The following is a 25,759-nucleotide window of genomic DNA, read 5'->3' on the forward strand; positions in this document are numbered from 1 at the left end:
GTCGTGAGAGACGAAGATGGAGGACCATGGGCATCACACACAGTCTTGTCCAAGAGCTACGGAGTTTGGACTTTGTACAGATAATGAGGGAGTAACTAGTACATAGACAGGTACTTTTAGACTGTCTTCCCTGTGTCTAAGCCCATTGTCTTGCTGTCCTGGGCCCGGTAGTTACCTGGAAGCCGTGTAAATCGTCTTCACCCCCGTCCTTGAGCCATAACTAATTAGACCATGAGTGTCTTCCTGATGCACATCAGTGTCCTCTCTCCAGGCGTTTGGAGTTAGGAATCAGTGACTCAGTCCGGGCTACTGCCTTCTAAATGGTGGCCGTGGTTAAGTGGGCAGTATCCATGGGATCTGGCCTCTGGTTATGCGTGGGATTAAGACAGCTCTGGGAAGCCTGGCTTCACTTCCTTCCCGGCCACCCTGCTGTATGCATGAAAATTGCCTCTCCCTCAGGGGCTTCGGTGACTCTGGTTACTGCAGAGAAGAGAAAGGATCCTGGCTGCTGTGCGTTTGGTTTAGTTGGTTTCGACAGTGCAGGGGGAGGGCCATGTCCTCCAAAGAGGCCTTGTGGTTTTAAGAGCGTTCAGGCCATTCAGCTCTCACTGGAAAGTTCTCCTGGCTTTAGGGAGCCTACTTTTCTGAGATACCAGGGATGAGGGTGTGCTTTACAAATCTTACTAATGTAAATGTTAGAGCTGTATTAAGAAAATACTCTCTTGGGGGGGATTAAATTCCTTGTGGGAAGGAAATGTAAAAGCTCCCAAGTCTGGAGGAAGGTGTTTCGAAGGTTCTGTTTGTTTCTTTGACTGCTGTGTGGTACAAAAGTTAAATTTCTTAAAGGAGTCTTTCTTCTGAGGGAGGTGAGCTTGGTAGCAACCCTGCAGCGATTGCGGGGTGGGTTAAGTCTTATCTCGAAGGTTCCCGCTTACGTTGTATTGATCTGTTCTCGTAGGTCGCTCTGCTTGACTGGAGGCAGCGTGCCAGAGGACCTGCTCAGCCGAGCCTGTACGACGCCAGCAATGAGGAGGTGGCCCGCTGCGGGGCCCTGGCGCTGTGGAGCTGCAGCAGGAGCTCCGCGAATAAGGAAGCCATTCGTAGAGCTGGGGGCATCCCTTTGTTGGCTCGGTTACTGAAGACCTCTCATGAAAACATGCTCATCCCGGTAGTGGGGACCTTGCAGGAATGTGCCTCCGAGGTGTGCACGCCAGCTCTGCTTGCCTTGCTCTCATTCACCTTGACTTTCTATAGCGGAAACATAACTTTTAAGGTTAACATGACTGCTAAGGGACTTTTTTTAAGAAGTCACCCTTCTATTTGAAAGAGAAGATCAAACTAATGAAAATTAATTACATTGATACCTGGATGATATAGTTTTGAAAATGTTGACTAAATTCTCTTATTGTTATAACGGTGTGTTAAACTTGGACTAGGGTGTTTATTTACTAAGAAAGTTTTTTTGGTGTAGTTATTAAGAAATGTGTGAATAGACACTTATATTTATGCATATTTATGCAATATGTAACTACTAAAGTTTACTTTCCTAGGAAAACTGCCGAGCTGCAATCAAAGCTGAAAGGATAATTGAAAATCTGGTAAAGAACCTCAATAGTGAAAATGAGCAGCTGCAGAAGCATTGCGCCAGGGCCATCTACCAGGTACGGCGGGCTCTTCTTCGTGGAGCTTAAGGTGCTGTTTCATGAGGTTCCATTCTCTGGGGATGGGACTCGGGAATCTGCATTTTTAACAAGAACCCCCTAGGGATTTTCACGCACACATAGGTCTGAGAACCACTGTCCTGTGGTAATGGCAGATGCCTTTAAATGTCACAGAGAAATCTGCTCCAGCATGTCTGATTACTTACAGTTCTGTAAGACAGTTACATGTCTCTGTCTGCTAAGATGATGTACTTCGGTGTAAAATAGCCAGGTATGTACATGGTGCCTCTGTATCGCCTTTCATATATCCTATTCAAACACAGTGGTCTCGGGAAATATATCTCCCACCAAGACAAGATAGATGCATGAGTGTGTGTGTGTTGTGTGCGTATTCCTGTTTTATCTTTTTATTAATTTGCTTATTTTAATCTTCATTAACTTTTTGTGGGTTACAAGTTTCATAGTATACAAAAAAAAATAGAATGGTAAAGGGGGAGAAAAGATGGCTTTGACAAATTCATACTTGGCTGGCTACTGACAGCACCAGTTTCTGCCTAGTTAGAGTAGATCTCCTGGAAGAATGCATCTCAAAATGTGCAGAGTGAGAGAGTGTGCCAGAAGGATGGAGTCAGAGAGGGGTTCGGGTCAGTCAGCAGAGGGTCGCATGAGTTCTCTGGGGCGGCCATAACTGTACACACTGGGTGGCCTAAACAACAGCAATCTGTTTCTTCACAGTTCTGGAAGCTGGAAGTCTGAGATCAGGTGTCAGCAGGGTTGGTTCCTTCTGAGGAATCTCTCTGTGGCTTGTAGATGGATGTCTTCATGTTCCCCTGTCATTCTCCCTCTGTCTTCACACGGTCCTTCCTCTGTGCCCTAATACCCTCTTCTTAGAAGGACACCAGGAGTTCTGGATTCGAGCCCACCGCAGTGGAGATCACTTTAACCGTGATTACCTCTGTCACATTCGGACGCACAGGGGTGAGGACCTCAGCATCTGAGTTTTGAGGGACACAGCTCACTCATAACAGGGATATGTAATAGTCTTTTTTTATTTTTAATTTGTATATAATTTTAACGGTTACTTTTCCATTTACAGTTATTACAAAATATTGGCTGTCTTCCCCGTGTTGTACATACGTCCCCGAGCCTGTCTCACACCCAGTAGTCTGTGCCTCCCACTCCCCTACCCCATGGTGCCCCTCCCTTCTCTCCACACTGTAATCACTAGTTTGTTCTCTGTATCTGTGAGTCTGCTTCTTTTATGTTACATTCACTAGTTTGCTGTAGTTTTTAGATTCCACATGTAAGCAATAGCATACAATATTTATCTTTCTCTGACTTATTTCACTCAGTACAATGCCCTCCAAGTCCACCCATGTGCTGCAGATGGCAGAATTGTGTTCTTTCTTATGGCTGAGTAGTATTCCATTACGTATTATATATACATGTGCCACTTCTTCTATATCTGTTCATCTATTGATGGACACTTAGGTTGTTTCCATTTCTTGGCAATTATAAATAGTGCTGCTGTGAACATTGGGGTGCATGTATCTTTTTGAATTAGTATTTTTATATTTTTTGGATATATGCCCAGGAGTGGAAATGCTGGGTCATATGGTAGTTCTCTTTTTAGTTTATTGAGAGACCTCCGTACCGTTTTCCACAGTGGCTGCACTAATTTACATTTCCACCAACACCGTACAAGAGTTCCCTTTGACTTGTATATATGCCTCATATGAGTATATTTTAAGGGTCTGTTAGAAATAGTGATTCATTTTTTAAAGTTGCAGTTGAGGCAGAACTGAAAGTCACTAATAGAAGGTAAACATGGCAGGTGCTGTGTGATGCATTGTGATGAGGATTTCTTGTAGGGGCCCTCATGGATGATGCATGATATGCAGTTCATGGCCTTAGAGAACAAATGTACACTTGGAATAATATCAAACCTATGCTAAACTTTTCATCTTTTGGCTCTATAAACTGGGAAGGATCATCTGTTGGGAACATCTCTGCAGCCTGTATTTATTTCAAAGGTTGACACAAGCATGTGGATAAACATGTCTGAATAACATGTTAGTTGCTGTTGATATAACCCACTGCTCTGGGCATAGAAACTCTGTTGGGGAAATTCCTCACTTCTTAGATTTTGGGGGTCATTAAAGATCTGACTGAACCCCCATCACTCACCTATCTTCTCTACTATGTTTTCCCAAGGCTCTGGGTTACAGCACTGCAGAAATCCCCCATCCATGCATGTGGTATTCTAGGTTCCTTACCAACCTCTGCGTCTGTCTTGGTGGAAGCCCAGGCTACCCCAGAACTGGCTTGGGAGGATTGCCAAGTATGTAGAAACCTCTAGACATTGTCAAAACCACGTAAAGGAAGAGTGACACTGTCAGATAGCTGCCAGTATAGATGAGTTATATTTTATTTGATGTCTCCTGCAGAAAATTATACTCTCTGAAAAGAAGTTTCATAGCTACTAGAATGGCAGCCTCTTTAGCAGTCACTGAAAGCTTGATACACCTTGATCAGTGACCACATCTAATTTGGCTTTTGTGTAGTGTGCAGAAGATGAGGAAACCCGCGACCTGGTTAGGCTGTGTGGAGGACTCAGACCCCTGGCTTCTCTGCTCAGTAACACTGACGATAAGGAACGGTTGGCCGCTGTCACAGGGGCAATATGGAAATGTTCCATCAGCAAAGAGAATGTGACCAAGTAAGCGAAGGCATTCAATGTTCCGTATTAAAATATGGCCATCAAAACACATTCTTCTATTTTCATGCTATTTTATATAAAGAGCTGATTCTAATGGTACTCCTATAGTTTTCAAAGCTGTACATTCTGGACTAAGTTGGCAGAATTAAGGGATTCTTCCCATCCCACCATCCGACAATGGTTTTTGTGCCTCAGTAGGAGAAAGGGGGTGCTGACATAAGCTCCCAGTGCCAATGGACTGTTTTGCATGTGGGCAGCCATGTAAATGAGAAGTATCCCTGATATTTCCTGCAGAGACCTATCAAGGTGAGGGAATGAATTTCCCACAGAATCTTTAGAAATGGAAGTGGTTTTATTCTTTTTCTTTTGCTAAAGATAAATTAGTCAGCTAAATGCCAACTAACCACGTTAGTCTTAAAGTGTAGTCATTTTCAAATACGATTTCATTGAATTTTAAAGTATTTGTAAACTTTATGACCATTTGATTGATTTTAATCTTTGAATTTATATTTTATATATTTTTAGAGTTTACACACTCTATGATGTTTGTTCTGGGGCAACTCTTTCCCATTTCAGGGTGATGACTTTCTTTAACAAGAAATTCACATGTTCTATTTGACACACAAAAAGGTTTATTTTGCTTTGTTCGTGTAAAATAATTCCTGTAACCTGAGGGAAAACCCTTAGCACAGTGGGATTGTCGACGCTCAGATCTGGAAGCAGTTGTAGTGTCTTAGGGGTTGTACAGTGTAGCACTTTAGGGCACAGAAGGTCGGGTGTGGATGTTGACTTCACTGTTTACCAAGGTTCAGATTAGCCTTTTGACAACAGGGTTGTAACAGCATCCATATCACAGGGTGGCTATAAAGATGGAATGAGCATACAGTCAGCATTTAGTAGATTTTAGCTACCAGTATTATCACTAACATTATTATCAGCTAACTTTATACCCAAAATAATGCTGTTCGCCTCTTTCCCCTCCCTTCCCACCCTCTTCTGCTTGTGGTGAACTTAGATTTCGGGAATACAAAGCCATTGAAGCCTTGGTGGGACTTTTAACTGACCAGCCGGAAGAAGTGCTCGTGAACGCAGCTGGTGCGTTGGGAGAGTGTTGCCGAGAGCCTGAGGGCAGAGTCACCGTCCGCAAACGTGGTGGCATCCAGCCACTCGTGGACCTCCTCGTGGGAAGAAACCGAGCTCTACTTGTCAACGTCACAAAAGCGGTCGGTGCTTGTGCAGTAGAGCCCGAGAGTATGATGTAAGTGGCCCTGAAGGCTGAAAGCTTTTATTTGGGAGGGTTAGGGGAACACTGGAGAGTACGGAATGGTGTCATCTCTTAGAACTGGTGTGCACAAGTGACGGAAGAGTGAAATGTGCCTACATATAAATAACACAGGGTGTGACCAAATCATGAATTACAGAGGCACATTGTTCCCTCGGGTGAGCTGGAGGGTTTTGATTAAAATAGCCAGTAATCAATCAAAACAGTGGGGGAATTATCATTAGGGGAATCATCTATACTTTATAGATATTGATAACGATAATATAATAATACAACTGACAAAGTGAAGGGTGGATGAGTAGGTGTGCAAATTTTATCTTGCAATAAATAAATCAATAGATAGTATTAAAAACATAATTTTATCTATCCATCCATCCATCCATCCATTTATCTATCTCTATCTATCTCTCTCTTTTTAAAAAAATATTTATCTATTTATTTTGGCTGCACTGGGTCTTAGTTGTGGCACACGGGATCTCTGTTGCAGCGTGTGAGATTTTTAGTCGCAACACACGGGCTTCTTAGTTGCAGCATGCATGAGGGATCTAGTTCCCTGACCAGGGATTGAACTTGGGTCCCCTGCATTGGGAGCATGGAGTCTTACCCACCGGACCACCAGGGAAGTCCCATTTATCGATCTCTCTTACCTATCCATACATCCTTTTATCTAGCTGTAGGCATAAAGAGATATCTAGAATAATTTATATTAGCTGTTAACAATTATTATTTCTGGATGGTAGGATTTGGGATATTTTCTACTTTCTTTTTTGTATTTTCTATACAATTTGTATGATGAATATGTATCATCTTTGGGCTTCCCTGGTGGTTGAGAGTCCGCCTGCCGATGCATGGGACACAGGTTCGTGCCCCGGTCCGGGAAGATCCCACGTGCCGCGGAGCGGCTGGGCCCGTGAGCCATGGCCGCTGAGCCTGCGCGTCCGGAGCCTGTGCTCTGCAATGGGAGAGGCCACAACAGTGAGAGGCCCACGTACCGCCAAAAAAAAAAAAATATATATGTATCATCTTTAAAAAAATTAAAGTTCTTGTTTAGTACCTTGCACAATATCATTTTATTCTGAACAGTAGTGCATAATGGTTAAGAGGATAGATTCTGGAACCATTGCCTGGAATGCCAGTCTCACCACTTACCAACTATGTTTCCTTCAGGAAATCATTAAACTACTTGGTGCCTGGGCTGCCAAATATATAAAATGGGGACAGTCATGGTACCAATCTCACTGGATTGTTGTAATGATTGAGTGAATTAATATATGTAAAATGCTCGATACATGATAGTGCTAGGTAAACGTTGGCTAGTGTCATTCACATAGCAATAGCTTTAATGAATAACAATTTAAACCAATGATACATAAATACAAAAAAAAGTCAGAGGGTCCGGTATCTGTACTCATCTATAGATGAGTCCCTTCATTCTGTTTCTCTCTTTTCTAAAATAATTAATTAATTTTTGGCTGTGTTGGGTCTTTTTTGCTGCACACGGGCTTTCTCTAGTTGCAGTGAGCAGGGGCTATTCTTCATTGCGGTGCGTGGGCTTCTCATTGCAGTGGCTTCTCTTGTTGCGGAACACAGGCTCTAGGCACACGGGCTTCAGTAGTTGTGGCACATGGGCTCAGTAGTTGTGGCGCGCGGGCCTAGTTGCTCGGTGGCATGTGGGATCTTCCTGGACCAGGGCTCGAACCCGTGTCCCCTGCATTGGCAGGCGGATTCTTAACCACTGTGCCACCAGGGAAGTCCCCTGTGTTTCTCTTATATCAAATTAATCATGTTATTTAACTTGCTATAAATCGAGAACAAGAGGACCCTAAATGGGGTCCTCTCAGCTGCAGTCAAGGAGCTTTGAGGGTGTGTGGCACAGGCATGTCAATAGGCAATTATAATTCAGACCTTTGTGCATCATGCTAAATTTGAATTTTGCTTTAAAGTCAATTGAAGGTTTTTAAAGGGTTTTAAGCATAACCTGAAACAGAGAAGCTTGTTTAGGAGATCACTGCCGGCCAGAGGTAAAGGTGGTTTAAACTAAGCCTGTGGAATATATTATACAAAGAACAAAAAAATGACAGAGTAAAGAGAAATAAAGGGAGAGAATGGATAAGACCAGGTGAGTGAATGAACACGAGTTGTGAAGAAGTGGGGGGAGTCATGAGTGATATTTAGCTTTCTGACTTGGGTGGCTAGATGGATAATTGTAGTACTTGCTGTTATAGGGAAGATGATAGCTGGAGGACTGGTGAAGGCAGAATGAACTTCACTAGGGGAGCAACAAAGTCAGTTTGTTCGTCATGACATATTCATTGTCTAACCCAGTCCCAGGCTCAGGGTAGGCACTCAGCAAACATTTATTGTACACTAAATGAATGACGAGTTCAGTTACGTTGGGTACACGTTGAGGTTCTCATGGGACATCTCTGTGGTGATGGCAACTAGTCAACTGGATATTCATTCATGTCTAAAGCTTAGGATAGAGTGTGGGCTGGGCATATAGCATTACGAGTATTTGGTAACTTAAGTGATGAATATATGTGAGATTGTGAGGAAGAGAAAGAAAGGGAAAAGAGAAGGACAAAAACAGAATTCTGTTGCATCCAGTCTTTTAAGGAGAATGAATGGACCAGAGAAGAGGTGCCTATAAAGAAATGCAGAAGGAACAGCCAGAGTTGTGAGGGAAGCCAGAAGAGTGAGTTACTGAAGAAACAAAGGGAAGACAGTGTTTAGGGAGAGAAAGTGATCAAAAGTGTCAAACTCTATGACAAAGCCTCATAAGATGAAGACTAAACTGTTCTTTCTTGTGTAACATGGAGGTTGATGATTCCTTTTGTACTTGCGAATATGGTTTTCCCACAGATGGTTTTAGAAACACACAAAGTCAGTTTTAGAAAACAGTGTTTTGAGGTTGGTAAGAATCCAAACAGCATTACATTTGGCATCATATATCAGACATGGCTATTATTGCTAGATTTGCAGGATTTATTGAGTCTTCAGGCTTTTAAGTTAAATGGTAAGGAAATGAGAAATAACTTTGCCTTGTGTAAGGCTTAAATAATTCATAGGTTAGGAACTTGTTTTAATGATTAGCAGTGTTATGTTTTAATGATATGTCTGTGGCTATGGCTAAAATGTAGGTTGCATGTGAGGATGAACATACAGACTCAGAGCAGAGTTTTATTAACTCCGTGTGCTCGTATGCACAGTTTTCTTCCTGTATCTGTTTCTCAGTGAGAATAAGAAACATCGTAATAATAACAGTTTGGCTACTGAGTCAAAAATGATTTTTAAGACAACAATGATTTCATAAAACTCTACTGACTTTTCTCAGTACATCAGACTACTGCTTTTAAAGACTCAGTATAAACAGTTTCATATTAATTATACCCTTCCTGAGGAACTAACATGGAGCAACAGGTATCCCAACGTAGTAGGTTCATGAAAAAGTAGATTTATTCATGCTGAATTTTCTTTTCTTGTTGACTTTTTAATGTCTATTTGATACGTACAGAATTCATCTGGAGGTAATTTGGCCTTCAAGTATATAAAAATCACATCAACATTGCAGAAAACAGTTAACGCTTGTGTTTTGAGGAGTGTCACTTTCTCATAAAATACTATAACATTTCAAACAATTAAAAAGTATTGATGCTGAAAACTTAAATATCTAAAATTTCTTTTCCACACCTCAGGATCTTTACTTTCTTTTAAAATTTTTTTAATTTTTATTTTTTAATTGAAGTATCATTGATTTACAATGTTGTGTTAGTTTCAGGTGTACAGCAAAGTGATTCATATATGTATATTCTTTTCCAGATTCTTTTCCCATATAGGTTATTACAAAATATCGAGTATAGTTCCCTGTGCTGTACAGTAGGTCCTTGCTGAGGATCTGTTTTATATGTAGTCGTGTGTGTATGTTAATCCCAAACTCCTCTAATTTATCCCTCCCCTCCTTTCCCCTTTGGTAATCACAAGTTTGTTCTCCAAGTCTGTGAGACTGTTTCTGTTTTGTAAATATAAGTTCATTTGTATCATTTTTTTTAGATTCCACATATAAGCAATATCATATGATATTTGTCTTTGTCTGACTTACTTCACTCAGTATGACAATGTCTAGGTCCATCCATGTTGCTGCAAATGGCATGATTTCATTCTTTTTTGTGGCTGAGTAGCAGTCCATCGTATACATGTACCACATCTTCTTTATCTATTCATCCATTGATGGATATTTAGGTTGCTTCCATGTCCTGGCTATTGTAAATAGTGCTACTATGAACATAGGGGTGCATGTATCTTTTCAAATTAGAGTTTTCTCTGGGTGTATACCCAGGAGTGGAATTGCTGGATCATATGGCAGCTCTATTTTTAGTTTTTTAAGGAACCTCCATCCTGTTCTCCACAGTGGCTGCACCAATTTACATTCCCACCAACTTAACTTTTATTTTGAAATAGCGTAAGACTTACAGAAAAGTTGCAAAAGTATAGAGTGCACGGGACAGAGAGTTCCCATATACCCTTCACCCAGCTTCCCTTAACACCCTACATAACCACACTGAAATTATAGAAACTGGGCCTCCCTGGTGGCGCAGTGGTTGAGAGTCCGCCTGCCGATGCAGGGGATACGGGTTCGTGCCCCAGTCCGGGAGGATCCCATATGCCGCAGAGCGGCTGGGCCCGTGAGCCATGACCGCTGAGCCTGCGCATCCGGAGCCTGTGCTCCGCAACGGGAGAGGCCACAACAGTGAGAGGCCCGCATACCACAAAAAAAAAAAAAAAAAAAAAAAAAAAAATTATAGAAACTTTTCATTTGTTGAAGTCTAGTTTTTTTAATTTGAAGATTGTTGTATGTGGATTTCGTGCATTTTTGTTCAGTTCATTCCTAAGTATTTAATCTTCCTCGCTGGTGGTATAAATGTTTTTTTACTGCCATTATGTGCTTCAGTTGATTGTCTCTATGAACACTATTGAATTTTGTATATTAATTCTCTATGCTGCTACCTAATGGAATTCTCTTGTTGTTTGAGTTCACTTTATTGTTGATTCTCTAGCACAGTTGTTGACAGACTACAGCACATGGGCCAAATCCTGTTTTTGTAAATAAGGTTTTATTGGAACATACTCACACTCATTGATTTATATATTGTCTTTGGTGGCTTTTGTGTTACAGTGGCAGAGTTGATAGTTGCTACAGAGACCAGATAACCCACAAAGACATACTTACTACCTGGCCCTTTACCCAAAAAAATTGCTGAACTCTGCTCCAGGATATTGCCAAGAAAGTTTTATTTCTTCTTTATAAATTCTTATTCTTTAGATTGATTTCTCTTGTCTAATTTCATTAGCTAATTCCCTACTGCAGTGTTGAATAGTAATGGAGATAGCTTCTTTGCCTTGTTCCTGATTTTAGTAGAAATGCCTCTAGTGGTGTTCTATTATGTAAAATAATGTCTTGAGGACTAAAGTATATATGTTTTATCATACTTTAAAAAATCTCTCAATTTCTATTTGTAAAGAGTGTTTTTAAAATCAGAAATAGGTATTGAATTTTGTCAAATCTCTCTTTAAGCATTTATGGAGATTATGCTCCGTGTACTCCATTATGATTTTTTCCCTTATATCTATCAATATGTTGCATAATATTAATGGGTTTCCAAACACTGGACCAACCTTGCATTCTGGGAACAAGTTTCACTTGGTCATGATGTACTATTTTCTTAATGTGGTGTAGGATTCTGTTTGCTAATCTTATTTAGTAGTTTTCTAATGATATCCTTGAATTATATTGGTCTGTAGTTTTCTTTTCCTTCCTTCCTTTTTTTTTTTTTTACAACTATCTTTATCAGATTTAGGTATCAATGTTATACCTGCTTCACGAAAGGAATTAGGAAGTTTTCTTTCATTTCAATACTCTGGAATAATTTATTGAGCAGTAGGACCATCTAGGCTTTAAAGTTTTGATAGAATTATACTGTGCAGTCATCTGGGCCTACTCTGTGTGTGTGTGTTCTGTTAGTTCTTTACTGGTTTTCTCTAGTTCTTCTATGAAATCTAATCTATTTATGCATTCTACTCTAATGGGGTCAATTTTGGCAATCTGCATTTCCTTATAAAATGATCAATTTCATTTAGGTCATCAAATTTATTTAAATAATGATCTGCAAAACAATGTCTTATGATTTTTAAATTTTGTCTCATCTCAATGGTTGTTTTCCACTTGTCATTTTATATTTGTGTATGTGAGCTTTCTCCTGTTTTCTCCATGATCAAGTTATCTAGTATAGTTTCTCTATTTTGATTTTTTTCTGAAAAAATTTTATTAATTAGATATACTGTTCTTTTATTCTCTACCTCATAAATTTCTTTTGTATTTATTCCATGTTGCCTTTTTGGGGGTTATTTTGTAACTATTTTTCTAATTTTTTTGAACTGAGAAGATATTTATTTTTATTCTTTTTTTTTTCTTTCTTTTTTTGGCTGTGCCATGCAGCTTCTGGGATCCTAATTCCCTGACCAGGGATCGAACCCGGGCCCCCTGCAGTGGAAGCATGGAGTCCTAACCACTGGACTGCCTGGGAATTCCCTCTTTTTTTAATAATAAAAATATTTTGTCCTATGAGTTTTTCTTTGACACTTCTTTAAATGTCCCTTGTACATTCTGATACATAGTGGTTTCATTATCATTATTTTTAAGAAGTTCTTTAATTTCAGTTTATATTTTCCCTTTAGGCCAGGTGTTGTTTAATAGAATTTTTTTTTAAATTCCACAAAGAGGAACCTTTTTATTTTCTGTTTTTGTTAGATATTTCTTACTATGTTGCAGTTTAGTCAGTGTTTTATTTCCACTTTTTATGGAACTCACTGGTGTTTTCTTTATGACTCAATATATGATGAATTTTTACAAAGCATCTATAGGTGCTTGGGGTGAAGATGTATCCTCTTTCAACAGAGTGTAGAGTTTCATGTATATATATATGTATATATATATATATTTTTAATAAATTTCTTTCTTTTTCTGGCTGCGTTGGGTCTTCGTTGCTGCACATGGGCTTTCTCTAGTTGTGGCGAGCAGGGGCTACTCTTCATTGCGGTGCGTGGCCTTCTCATTGCAGTGGCTTCTCTTGTTGCAGAGCACAGGCTGTAGGCGTGAGGGCTTCAGTAGCTGTGGCACGTGGGCTCAGTAGTTGTGTCTCGTGGGCTCTAGAGCGCAGGCTCAGTAGTTGTGGCACACGGGCTTAGTTGCTCTGCGGCATGTGGGGCCTTCCCGGACCAGGGCTTGAACCCGTGTCCCCTGCACTGGCAGGTGGATTCTTAACCACTGCGCCACCAGGAAGGTCCTGATGTATATTCTTAAGATCTGTTTTATTAAGTTATGTAAGCCTTCTATCTCTACTTACTATTTTTCATGCATTTGATCTGTCTCATACTGAAAATGGTGTATTAAAATTATTAGTGTGCTTCTACCTATGTCTTCTTACAACTCATGTAGTTTTTGCTTCTTAAAGGCAGGCACTATATTACTGGGTGCATAAATGTTTCTAATCATTGTGCATTGTGGATTTTAATTTTTCAAGAGCTCTTCTTTGTCATGTTTAATGAGTTTTGGCTTGATATTTCTACTTTGATATAAGGATCTTTACCCCTGCTTTCATATTTTTTCCATTTTCCTGGAATATCTTGGTCTACCTTTTATTTTTAGTCTTCGTTGAACCACTTTCTTTTAGGTGTGCCCTTTCATACAGTATATAGGTGGGTCTTGCTTTGTGTGCCAAGCTAAAAATATTTTTAATAAGTGAGCTAAACCCATTCACACTCATTGATGTTTGGTCTCAACAATGTCATAATATTTTATAATTATTCATATTCTTTTATATTTGCTCTTCTCTGTAAGATTTGTAATCTTTGCTCTTTAATTTTTTTTTGGTGTTATTTAGAAAAGTTTACATTTTTGTTTCATTCTAGTCACTGTCTTTGTACCTGTACATTTTTCTAATGCTTGCTTTCTCCTTTCTGTTATGTAGTTATTTGATACTTAGTTTCTCAGTTCTTGCTGGTATCTTTTAACTCCCACCCATTGTCTATACAGTAATTAGTGGGCTTATTTCATTTTTCTCTTTCCCTCTTCCTTATCCTCTCCACTGTAAAGTGCATTGTTTCTACTTTGTCATAACATGTAAAATTTGAACATTATTATTCTACCCTTGACCCTGCCCCTGTTTTAATCTTAGACCAACAAACAGATATACACATATACTTATTATCAGTTTTTGCTGCAGTTTTACAGTCATAGTTTAATTTTTGGAGCTCATCCCCTAGTAGAATCTTCAAAAAGGGCTCATGGGTACAGAATTCCCTAAGTTTTTATATGTTTAAAGTACCTTTCTTTTTTTCAGGTTTATATAGGTATAATTGACAAATTTAAACATTATGTATATTTAAGGTGTATGACATGGTGTTCTGATATAAGTATACTTTGTGGGATGATTACAACAACCAAGCTAATCAACCTCATCTCACAAAGATACTTTATTTTTTTGGTGTATGGCAAACACACTTAAAATCTACTCTGTTAGCAAATTTCAAGTATACAATACATTATTATTAATACAGTCACCATGCTGGGCACTAGGTCTCTGCAGCTTATCCATCTTATAACTGAAACTTCGTACCCTTTGACCAGCATCTCCCCATCTCCTCCACTCCCAGCCCCTTCACCATTCGAATCACTGTTTCTCTAAGTTCAACTGTTTTAGACTCTACATGTAAGTGATTTCACACAATATTTGACTTTCTGTATCTGGCTTATTTTATTTAGCATGATGTCTTTCAAGTTCACCCATGTTACAAATGGCAGGATTTCTTTCTGTTTTAAGGCTGAATAATATTTCATTGTATAAATATACCACAACTTCTTTATCCATTCATCTGTCAATGGACACTTAGGTTGTTTCCATATCTTGGCTATTGTAAATAATTCTATAATAAACATAAGAGCACAGATATCTTTTCTAGCTACTGAATTCATTTCCTTTGGATACATACCCATAAAAATGGGATTGCTAGATCAAATGATAGTTATATTTTCAACTTTTTGAGGAACCTCCATACTGTTTTCCATAATGACTATACCAATTTACACTCCCACCAACAGTGTGCAAGGATTTCCTTTTCTCCACTTCTTGCCAATATTTTTTATCTCTTGTCTTTTCAATAACAGCCTTTCCAATGAGGAGTAAGGCAATATCTCACTGTAGTTTTGATTTGGATTTCCCTGATGATTTGTGCTTTTGAGCATTTTTTCATATACCTGTTGGCCATTTGCATGTCTTCTTTGGAGAAATGTCTGTTCAGTTCCTTTGCCCATTTTTAAATTGAGTTATTTATTTATTTATTTTGCCATTGAGTTGTATGAATTCCTTATGTATTTTGAATATTAACTTCGTATCAGATGTATGGCTTGCATATATTTTCTCCTGTTCCATAGATTGTCTTTTCATTTTGTTGATTGTTTCTTTTGCTGTGCAGAAGCACATGTTTATATCTAGTGAAGCTATTTTCCTATAAATACTCAGAGGACAGCTTTGCTAGATATAAAATTCTTGGTTCCCACTTTCTTTCTTGAATTAAAAAAATGCTGCTCTATTGTTGTCTTACTTCATACCTTTTTTGGGAAAAGTCTGATGTTAGTCGAATTCATGTTTCTTTGTGAGTTATTTGATCTTTTCATTTGGAGGGCATGAGAATTTTTTCTTTACCTTTATAATCTAATACTTTTACTAGGTTTATCTTAGAGTTGATTGCTAACCATTTGGTTAACCTGAAATATAGTTAATACAGGAAAATCAGGATAAATGCTTTTCTTTTCCTTTTGAAAAAGTCAAATTTCAGATATATGAGTTGTCAGGAACCCTAGCAAATGCCAATAGTGATAATAAGGGCTGTTTTTCAGACTTTTTAGGAACTTGTAGATCCTCATGATTTATTTCAGTCTCTACTGTGCCTTTAATATAAAATTCCTGGCATACATGATTCAAAACATGCTAAAATTCTAATGTCCTAAGTTTTTCATTACTTCAGAATAACCTTAAACCTAAAGGTCAGCTTTCAGATATAAGTGCCTGACTACAAAAGAGTTAAATTTCATGTTCTTTAGAAAATAATCAAGAAAAAATGTTTCTATTAATATTCTGTAAATGCCCATGATTCTAAGAAGTTTTACATGGCAGTTTACCTAAATAATATACTAATTTCCTACAATTTATCCTGTAAAATATTTTCCTTCCACACATTGTAAAACAAACATTTGCTGAACTGATTGTTACATAGTCCAGTGTTATGTGATCATGTAATGAAAGACTCTTTTATAAAACATATACACAAGGATAGAATTAAAACTTACCATGGAATCTGTAACTCTAAATTTCCTGTCTTCTGTGGTTTAAACATAATTATGTTGCATTTACATAGTTTTTTTTTTTACATTGGGTTTATTTGTTCTTTTTAAAAAGGGGGAAAAAATAAAGCTATGCTTGTTTGCATACAAAGGAGATTTAATCTCTTTGTGGCTGCCCGGAAATTTCATTTACCACAAAACCAGTCCTTGTGACATTTTAGGGTTTATGCAAGATATAAAATAGAATATGTGTTTTATATGTTTGTATCAATAAGAGCATTATTCCTTCCTTTTACATTTTTTTGTTATTTGTTTTTTATCTGTATACTTTTAAAAGCGTATGGATTTAACTGAGATACTGAAATGCCAAATGAAAATTAATTATGTGAATAATTTAATCTTCTGAATCTTAGTTTTCTCATTTTAAAACAAGCTCTGGGGATGTTTAATTTGAGGATTATTTGGATTTTATTTATCCACATTATATATCCCATCCATCCAGTTGCGATGTGTGTTTAGTTCCATAGCTGAATGAATTGGCTTTTCAGTACTATATCCTGTGTGTGAGAGTATGTGTGTGTGTTTATAATGAAGTTAAAATACATTTTTAAAACTTTTAATTTGTGAAATATAATATACATAAAGGAAGGTGCATGATGTAAACGTACACATTAGTGAATCCTTGGAAAGGGAGGACTCATGTACCTGCCACCCAAGCCAAGAAGCAGAATACCATCATCACCCTACAAACACCCGGGCTGCCTGTCCTATCACGGCCCCCCAGTGCCCACTGCCCTGCAGTCTGGGGAGAGCCCGTCTCTTGCCTTTTGGTAATATGGTAATTCATATCTTACTCTGTTTTCATCATTTTATGTTTGAGAATGCCTCCCTAAATAGTTTTATTTCTATTTGGAAACAAGTGGAAGCATATAATATGTGTTGGTTTTTGTCTGAATTTTTTTTCAAAATTATAGGTTATTTTAACACTTAATTGCTCAGTTTGATGCGTTTTAGCAATTGTATACACTCATATAACCACCAGCCAAAAGAAGATATAAAACATGTCCTTCACCCAAGAAAGTGCACTCATGCTCTTTTCCAGTCAATCCCCACTCCCACCCCAAGCAACCACTTTCTGATTTCCATCACTATAGATTAGTTTTGCCCTGTTTTGGGATTGGAATTTCTGAGTCATAGGGTAGAAGTTTAACTTTATTAGAAACATCCAAATAGTATACAAAAGTGGTTGTACAATTTTACATTCCCATTGGTGCCAGCATTTAATGTTGCTCTTTTTTTTTTAATTTAGCCCTTCTAACAGTAAAAGTGTATGTCATTGTAGATTTCATTTGCATTCCCCTGATAACTAATGATGTTGAATAACTTTCCGTGTGCTTATTTCATGTGTATATATGTTATTTTGTAGTCTATTCAAGTTTTTTGTCCATTTTAAATTTGGATTGTTTATCTTTTTTGGCAATTTGAAGAAGTTCTTCACATATTGTGGATACAAATCCATTGTTCGATTTATGTGCTGTGGAATGATTTTTCCCAGTCAGTATTAAGGCTGTCTTTTCAGCAGAAAGTTTTAATTTAATGAAGTTAAAGTTATCAATTTTACTTTCATGGCTAGTGTATTATATGATATACCTCAAACTAGTTTCTAAGTGTGGTGTGGAAAGGGGAGTCCAAGTTAATTTTTTCATATGATATTCAATTGATCTAGCATCATTTATTGAAAACACTTTCTCAGTTGATTAGCTTGGTCCCTTGGTTGAAATTCAGTTGACGGTATATTAGCAGATGTATTTCAGAACTCCTTTTTCCATTGATCTATTTTTCTGTCCTCATGTCAGTCCCACACCATCTTGATTACTATAGCTTTGTAATAAGAGTGTTAAGTCCTCCAACTTTTTAAGATGCTTTGGGCTATCTTAGATGTTTTGCATTTATATATAAATTTTAGAGTCATCTTGTCTAAATCTTTTCTTAAAGCTTTATGGAATTTTAATAATTGTTAAGAATCTATAGATCAATTTAGAAAGAGTAGAAATCTTAACAATATTGAGATCGCCAGTCTACTAATATGGTGTATATCTCCATTTATTTGGGTTTGTTTTAATTCTAGCAGGATATGCAGTCCAATACTCTCTCATGATGCTGGGCGGTGGCTGTGAGCTGCAGCCCCCAGTCAGCCATGTGATCAGGAGGGTAAACAACTCAAACCCTCACAACCATTCTGTACCCATCAGCCATTCTGGTTTTCACTTTCAGTACAGTAGTCAATACATTACAAGAGATATTCAGCCCTTTATTATAAAATAGGCTGTGTGTTAGATGATTCTGCCCAGCTATAGGCCAATGTAAGTGTTTTGAGCATGTTTCAGGTCGGCTGGGCTAAGCTGTGATGGTCGGTAGCTTAGGTGTGTTAAATGTGTTTTCCACTCGTGCTGGGTTTATTAGGACGCAGCCACACGGATAAGTCAAGGAAGGTCTGTACAGAGAAAAGAGGGGAAAGTCAGACGACACCTTGAGGAAGCAGTCAGCCAAACTCAAACTGTGGGACTTTCTACAACAGTCCTGATCTCTTAAAAGAGTCAGTGTCATAAAAATGTTCTAGATTAAAAGAGACTAAAAAGATATATCAAAAATACAGAGTATGATCCCTTTTGAATCTAGGTTTTGTTTGTTTTTTAAAAAGCTCTAAAGTTTTGCAAAGAAATGGGAATATTTGAATATGAGCTGGACCTCAAAAATTGTTGGGCTCTCTTAATATTATTCTGTGAATGCATAACTTTTCGTATGAATGAATAACTGTATGTATGAATGAATAAGTTTTGAAAGCTTTTCTGTTATAGTGCTTGCACAACTATAAAAGGATAGACTATCCTTCTACTCTACCAAAGCCAAGGAATTCTGGGACACACTTGACATGCATTTCCAGAGACTGCTACATTCACATCTTTTCTCCCAATTTGGTCTCCCATAGCCTCTTTAAAAGAATACACAGAGATATAAACATTAAAACTCTGAGAATTTTAATGAAAATGTAAAATTCTTTTCTAATCATAGTTTTTCACAGCAATCATTAATTCTGACATCCATTTATGTTTCCATTTTTGTGGAATTGCCAACTTGGTTTTAAAACCTATAGATTTCAGTTGCATCTTATAATGTGGCTTGAGAACATCATGTTCCTTTAGGCTATAACCACGTTTAGGCTGAGCTATATAGTATTTATCAGCATAATTTTCAGAAAATATTGTGAAATTTTTAGAAAAGATGCAAAATTATGGTTTCAAAATAGATACATTGGCATTGCCAGAAAGAAACTCTGCAACCTCAGCCGTGCTGGCTATGTGGGTGCAAACTGTTCACATTTGTTCATATATGTGGCCTCAGTGGGCAGGCCAGCCAGCCAGACATGCTAACAATCCTGACAAGAGTTAATAGAGGGCTTCCCTGGTGGCGCAGTGGTTGGGAGTCCGCCTGCCGGTGCAGGGGACACGGGTTCGTGCCCCGGTCTGGGAAGATCCCACATGCCGCGGATTGTCTAGGCCCGTGAGCCATGGCCGCTGGGGCTGCGCGTCCGGAGCCTGTGCTCCGCAACGGGAGAGGCCACAACAGTGAGAGGCCCACGTACCGCCAAAAAAAAAAAAAAAAGAGTTAATAGAACAAAAGACACTGAGAACCATAACAAGCAGCTGTGTCTTTTTTGTTTGTTTGTTTTTAAGAGCCAGAATATGAATATGTAGTCATCTTTCAAGAACTGTTATTTTGTCAGCCACACAGTTTGATTTCTATCAATAAAGTTGAAGATTTTGGAAACATATAGTTCAATTTTGTTTTTATAATATCAAAGTATTAATGTAAAATTCTATTGACAATAAAAACAGGAAGAGTTAACATACTGCTGGAAGTGAATTCAGAGCAAGATTCTAATCAAATTAAAGAACTATACAAAAGGAGATAGACCCATTGAAAATGGGCAGTGATGTAATGAATACCACCTACAAGCCCAGCATTGTATATTCAAAAAGCAATAAAGTTGTAAAGAAGATCTATGAAAATGCACTTTCAACTTAGAGGCAACTCCAAGTAAAAGTTTACTGGTTAGATTTTGAATTTGAACATGCACTTTCCAAGTATGAGGTTAAAAATGAATGTATTTGTGTTGGGAGAGATTTTTTTTTTTTTAGTTTTTTTTTTACATCTTTATTGGAGTAGAATTGCTTTACAATGGTGTGTTAGTTTCTGCTTTATAACAAAGTGAATCAGTTATACATATACATATGTTCCCATATCTCTTCCCTCTTGCGTCTCCCTCCCTCCCACCCTCCCTATCCCACCCCTCCAGGTGGTCACAAAGCACCAAGCTGATCTCCCTGTGCTATGCGGCTGCTTCCCACTAGCTATCTCTTTGGGAGAGATTTTTGATTCATCAAAAAAGGAGTAGGCAAAGGCTGTCTGGTTTCAGGTCCATTTAACCAATCCTCACTGTCTGCGGGAGCTGCCCTGAGCATGGCGGGTAATAGCAGATTCCTGCTGTCAAGGAGATTACACAGTACTTGGGGAGATAAGAAGCATACGCACCTGCCTACAATGCAAAGCAGCGTGTTATGAGTGCTAGAAACGAGGGCAGCAAAACTCAAAAGAATCTCAGAGGAGGGAGAAGCCAGAGGACTTGGGGAGAGGTCTTATGGTAGACCTTAAAGTGTGGATTGTTGCAGCAAAAGATGGAGATGGCAGGGCAAAGGCTTAGTCCTGGGAGAATTTCTGTGGCTTGTGAGTTAACAGTGTCTCCCCTCTGTGTTCACATGGAACCCCATGCCCGCATGTATTCTAGCATTTACCAGAATAGATTATTATGGTCTCTTTAACACACTCGCTAGACTGCAGTTTCCTAAAGGACAATTAAAATCCTCACTATCTGCAGATTCTGTATTTGTGTATTCACATCCTTGCTAACATGTATTTGTAATCCCCCGTTAATCCTTATAGCACTTTTGCAGTTATTCACGGACACGTGTGGAGCCAAGAAAAATTTGAGTTGCCTGGTGCACGTGTTTCCAGCTGGGGTTGAACAGGACCACACTCTGCCTTCTTGTTTCCGCTCCCGTTTTGTAAACAAGTGTCATCTTCACAGATTTAGTGCCACATTTTTCGCATTTTCATCCTTTGAGCTGGTGATCTTCCCGTTTAAAATGGCCCCCAAGCATGGTGCCAAAATGCAAGAGGGCTGTGATGTGCCTTACGGAGAAAATGTGTGTATTGGATTGCCCGTGGGTTCAGTGTTAATGAATGTGTTAATGAATGAATCAACAATGTGTGTTAAGTAAGGTGTTTTTAAACAGAAACACACATAAAACAAGATTATGTATTGATCAGTTAACGAAAATATTCTCACCAGAGGCTCTTAGGAACAAAACTTTATATTCCTCCAGGAGCAATGATTTGGTATCTACCAATTCACTGTTTTCAGTGACTTTATACAGCAAACTACCCTGAGTAATAAGAATTGACTGTATCTGTTACTTCCGTATGCTTAGCACTTAGTGTTTAGTAGATGGCCAAAGAGTTTTATGAGCAAACACCTGAATGTAGGGAGTTTGGAGGAATAAACCAGCTCATTGGAAATGTTAAATACTGAATTCAGGAACTGGGGTGTGAATACCATGCAGGCAGCGGGAAGCTGTCAGAGACTGTCTCCTGGGAGTGACCGCTCAGTTGTGAACTGTTCACCAAGCATTGACTGAACGTGCTGGGTGGTGTGATGGACAGAATGAATATCCCTGGGGCCCTGCTGGCAAGGAGATACTGCAGAAGCTCTCAGAACTCCTTCAACAAGATTAATTTCCCAGGGATTTATGGGATGGATTGGAATTGAGAGAAACTGGAGACATAAAACCAAGTTAGGCAACTACTGTAGCAATCCTGATATGAGGTAGTAGAGACCAGGATTAGGATGCTGGCAGGGAGAACAGAGAAGTAGGGGGAGATACTTGAGTTATTTGAAGAAAATCCACAGCATATGACTCGATACAGAGGATGAGGGAGATGGAGGGACAAAATTAAACACTGAAGTTTGCTACCCATGACTTCGTTAGTTCCTGTGTTTGCAAATGTTTTTTTTTAATGTTTTCCTCATCTAAGGTAATTACTCTGTACTGTGCTGTCTTTTAAGACATCTGTAATGGGGTCACAGTCCTCATCTGTTGTAACTAAGCAGCTGATGAATTGCCTAGGGTTTGGGGTGACGGTCAAGGACAGTATATGTGGTTTTAGAATGAATGGTGAATTTTTATTGCTAATTGTGAGATTTTTCCGGGGGGGATCCAGAGTTGAATTATGCCTCTTTTTAACTGAAAATATGTGCCAGCCAGATGACTTCCACTCTGATGACAAGCTATGTCCCTCATTGTATGGATCAATATTCCTAATGCAACTATTACTACTACATTAGTGAGAGAGTAGGGTGGATTGACATTCACTATTGTTCTTTGAGAAATTGCCTGTGAAAAACTAGAGACCCAAGGATCTCCACTAGTTACATTTTCAGTGGCGTATGTGAACCAGTGAGCTTTTTTAAGTTTGCAAAGTAATTCCTTCATTGTGAAGTACAGTGTGTTCAGTATCTTTCTTTATAGTTTCTATAAATTAAGAAATAAAACTTTATCTTCCCTCAGCATGATACAGACAGAAAGCTTTAGTTTTAGAAAGCTATTTAGTTAAACTTTGGGTTAAAATACTTTCTCAGTGTGCTTTTTTCTTATTAAAGATTATCTTTTAAAGAGAGAGTTTATATCTTACTATAAGCTATTTGCATTACCAACTGTTTTATAAGGTTATGGAAAACATATCCAACTTGGAACCTTTGGAATAATACATTTTTTTTCCTGGCATACTCAGATAATCAAGAAATGTAGTTTTTTAATGTCAATTTTCAGGAAAAAATTTGAATGGTGCCAAGCTAGTAGTATTTATTCTATCTGTGGCTAAGTACTACATGTATTTAACTCAACTTGAGGTTCAAAATCAAAGGAATTTTGATGTTCTTTATCTTTTTTCATATGCTCTGAGTTTATCTTTCTGAACAAAGCCATGTTTGTAAGGGATATTAAGTTTTGTTTGACCTTCGTCTCAACTGCAAGTACTTGATGGACCTTAATGCAGGGTTATGCTCACTGGACTGATTGATATATAAACAGAAGACAGATGGTGTGGAGATGACTCTGATGATAATTCATTTTTCAGCTAGTCAAGAAGATATTTTGATTACAGTGTGTTTAAGTAACTATAACACAGTCTGCAATGTTGGTCTTGCTGGGAAGGGAGCACATGGAAAACAAGTTATGTGTTATTCGTGCCCCACAAAGGATGCAGTGTGTTGCACTGATTTTAATTCCTAGTGCTAGATTAGTACTGGAAGAGGTTAAACTGTGTCATGCAGTACGGTAAGTCAGTTAAACACAGACCAAATAGAAAAGGTAACTGTACAGCTTTGAGCCATAAATATTTGTCTTGGAAAGTATTTAGATGTTACTATATGAAAGAAACCAGGATTTTTACATTTAGGTAACAGTCTGTATACAGCTAATTAAAGAATTACATGGCTTGATTTTCAGTTTATGTGAATCGTAACTATCATGGAGCTTGCTTTCTGTGTCAACGAGTTTAAAACTGAAATCAGAGAGCTGACAACTCAACAGCATGTTATGTCCCTGCTGTTGTTAAAGTTTTGAAAAAAAATAGCTGAGCAAAATGTCAAAAGGAAAAAAAATAATTATAATTGTGTGACTAGATAGGCCATTTAAATTTTTATTTTCACGTACTAATTACAGTCTCTGCCTCTGTTTTTTTGTTTCACACTAGGATAATTGATCACTTAGATGGAGTTCGTCTGTTGTGGTCCCTACTAAACAGTCCTCACCCAGACGTGAAGGCCAGTGCAGCCTGGGCCCTTTGTCCCTGCATCCAGAATGCAAAGGTGAGAAGAGACTGCAAATCAGTCCATTCTAGAGTCTCTAATACCATATGGAATAATGTCACCACAGGTCGCTAATTGCTTTTCACTTCTTTTTGGTCCGATTTATCTGGAGTAAAAATGTGCTGAACGTTTGTGCCAAACTAATTTTTGAGCAATACCTTCTCCTGGTCAGTTTTTTTTTTTTTTTTTTTTTTTTTTTTGCTGTACGCGGGCCTCTCACTGCTGTGGCCTCTCCCGTGGCCTCTCACTGCTGTGGCCTCTCCCGTTGCGGAGCACAGGCTCCGGACACACAGGCTCCGCGGCCATGGCTCGCGGGCCCAGCCGCTCCGCGGCATGTGGGATCTTCCGGGATCGGGGCACGAACCCGTGTCCCCTGCATCGGCAGGCGGACTCTCAACCACTGCGCCACCAGGGAAGCCCCTCCTGGTCAGTTTTGATATGTAAAACGAAACTGGGCTAAGATGGCAGTGCTTATTACCATGTTCTACATGGCTGGTGCAATCAAAACCACTACCCCAGGTAAATTAGGGGGAGGAAAGTTGACTGTTCTTATCTCTTGGGTGAAAAGAAATTGCATTACTGCTACTTTCAGAAGCTCAAGATGACTTCTATGTTATTTATTGTCTGAATTACTACAGTGAAAAATCACTAAGTTCTTTGTTACCTTGAAAAAGTCACATGATTTCATGAATCGCACTTTTCTTATCTGTCAATAAAGACTAGATATAAAACCTATGGATAAAATTTTTATATGAAAAAAGACTGAACTGGAAGTTTCTGAAGTCTTTTAGCTCTTCATTTGTAAATTTTATTATTTTCTTGGAGGATCTCTTTTCAGCCCATTTCTGTTATCTTCACTTAAATTTCTTTTCCTATAGGTTTAGGGATTTCCCTTTAAGATCCTAGTTGCTAGAGATATTTCTCTCTGTTGAGTATTTTTTTTTTTTTTTTCTTTTTGCGGTATGCGGGCCTCTCACTGTTGTGGCCTCTCCCGTTGCGGAGCACAGGCTCCGGACGCGCAGGCCCAGCGGCCATGGCTCACGGGCCCAGCCGCTCCGCGGCATATGGGATCCTCCCAGACCGGGGCACGAACCCGTATCCCCTGCATCGGCAGGCGGACTCCCAACCACTGCGCCACCAGGGAGGCCCTCTGTTGAGTATTTTTATCTAAAGTATTTTTATTTAAAGCATTTAATTCCTGTAATAAATTTAACATGCCTCTATCTTCCTAAATATTTGTGACTAGAAGTAATCTTTTGTAAAAAGTAAATTGTGATATATAGCAATGGTAGAAAAGACTTATTACAAACTGGTTAATGGAACCATTTTTTTATAACAACAAAAAAGGAAAAATAAAAACACCTCAGATGTCAACCTACAGGAAAATGGACAACAGGGTGATAGTACAGTCATAACATGTCATACAATGCAGCAGTGAAAAATGAATGTATTTCAGCAATGTGTTCATCAATATCGATACATCACATAAACATATTGAGCAAAATAAAAACAAGTTTCAGAAGCAGACATAAAATATAATCCTATTATATAAGGTCCAAAGAAATTTTTTAAATGCAAAATATAAATGATATTATTTAGGCAGCAAGAAAGAAGCCTACTGGAGAAAGATTGCTACACATCCTTAAAGAATATCTTTAAGGATATTCTTTAAGAAAGACCTTAATCTTCCTTAAGGAATCTTTAATATCTTTAA

At 38.5% G+C, this 25,759-nt stretch overlaps 1 protein-coding gene across 1 annotated transcript in view; it reads left to right on the top strand.

The window, feature by feature from the left end:
• Window positions 1-25,759, top strand: part of ODAD2 (outer dynein arm docking complex subunit 2) — a 187,059-nt gene that overhangs the window by 65,568 nt on the left and 95,732 nt on the right. Inside the window, exons 13-17 of the mRNA XM_060095515.1 lie at window positions 959-1,201; window positions 1,551-1,661; window positions 4,226-4,380; window positions 5,396-5,638; window positions 23,931-24,045. Coding sequence (XP_059951498.1) covers window positions 959-1,201; window positions 1,551-1,661; window positions 4,226-4,380; window positions 5,396-5,638; window positions 23,931-24,045 — 867 coding nt within the window. The remainder of the gene's footprint in view (window positions 1-958; window positions 1,202-1,550; window positions 1,662-4,225; window positions 4,381-5,395; window positions 5,639-23,930; window positions 24,046-25,759) is intronic.

The sequence above is a fragment of the Mesoplodon densirostris genome, chromosome 4 (genome assembly GCF_025265405.1).
Source record: "Mesoplodon densirostris isolate mMesDen1 chromosome 4, mMesDen1 primary haplotype, whole genome shotgun sequence".
Taxonomy (NCBI): Eukaryota; Metazoa; Chordata; class Mammalia; order Artiodactyla; family Ziphiidae; genus Mesoplodon; species Mesoplodon densirostris.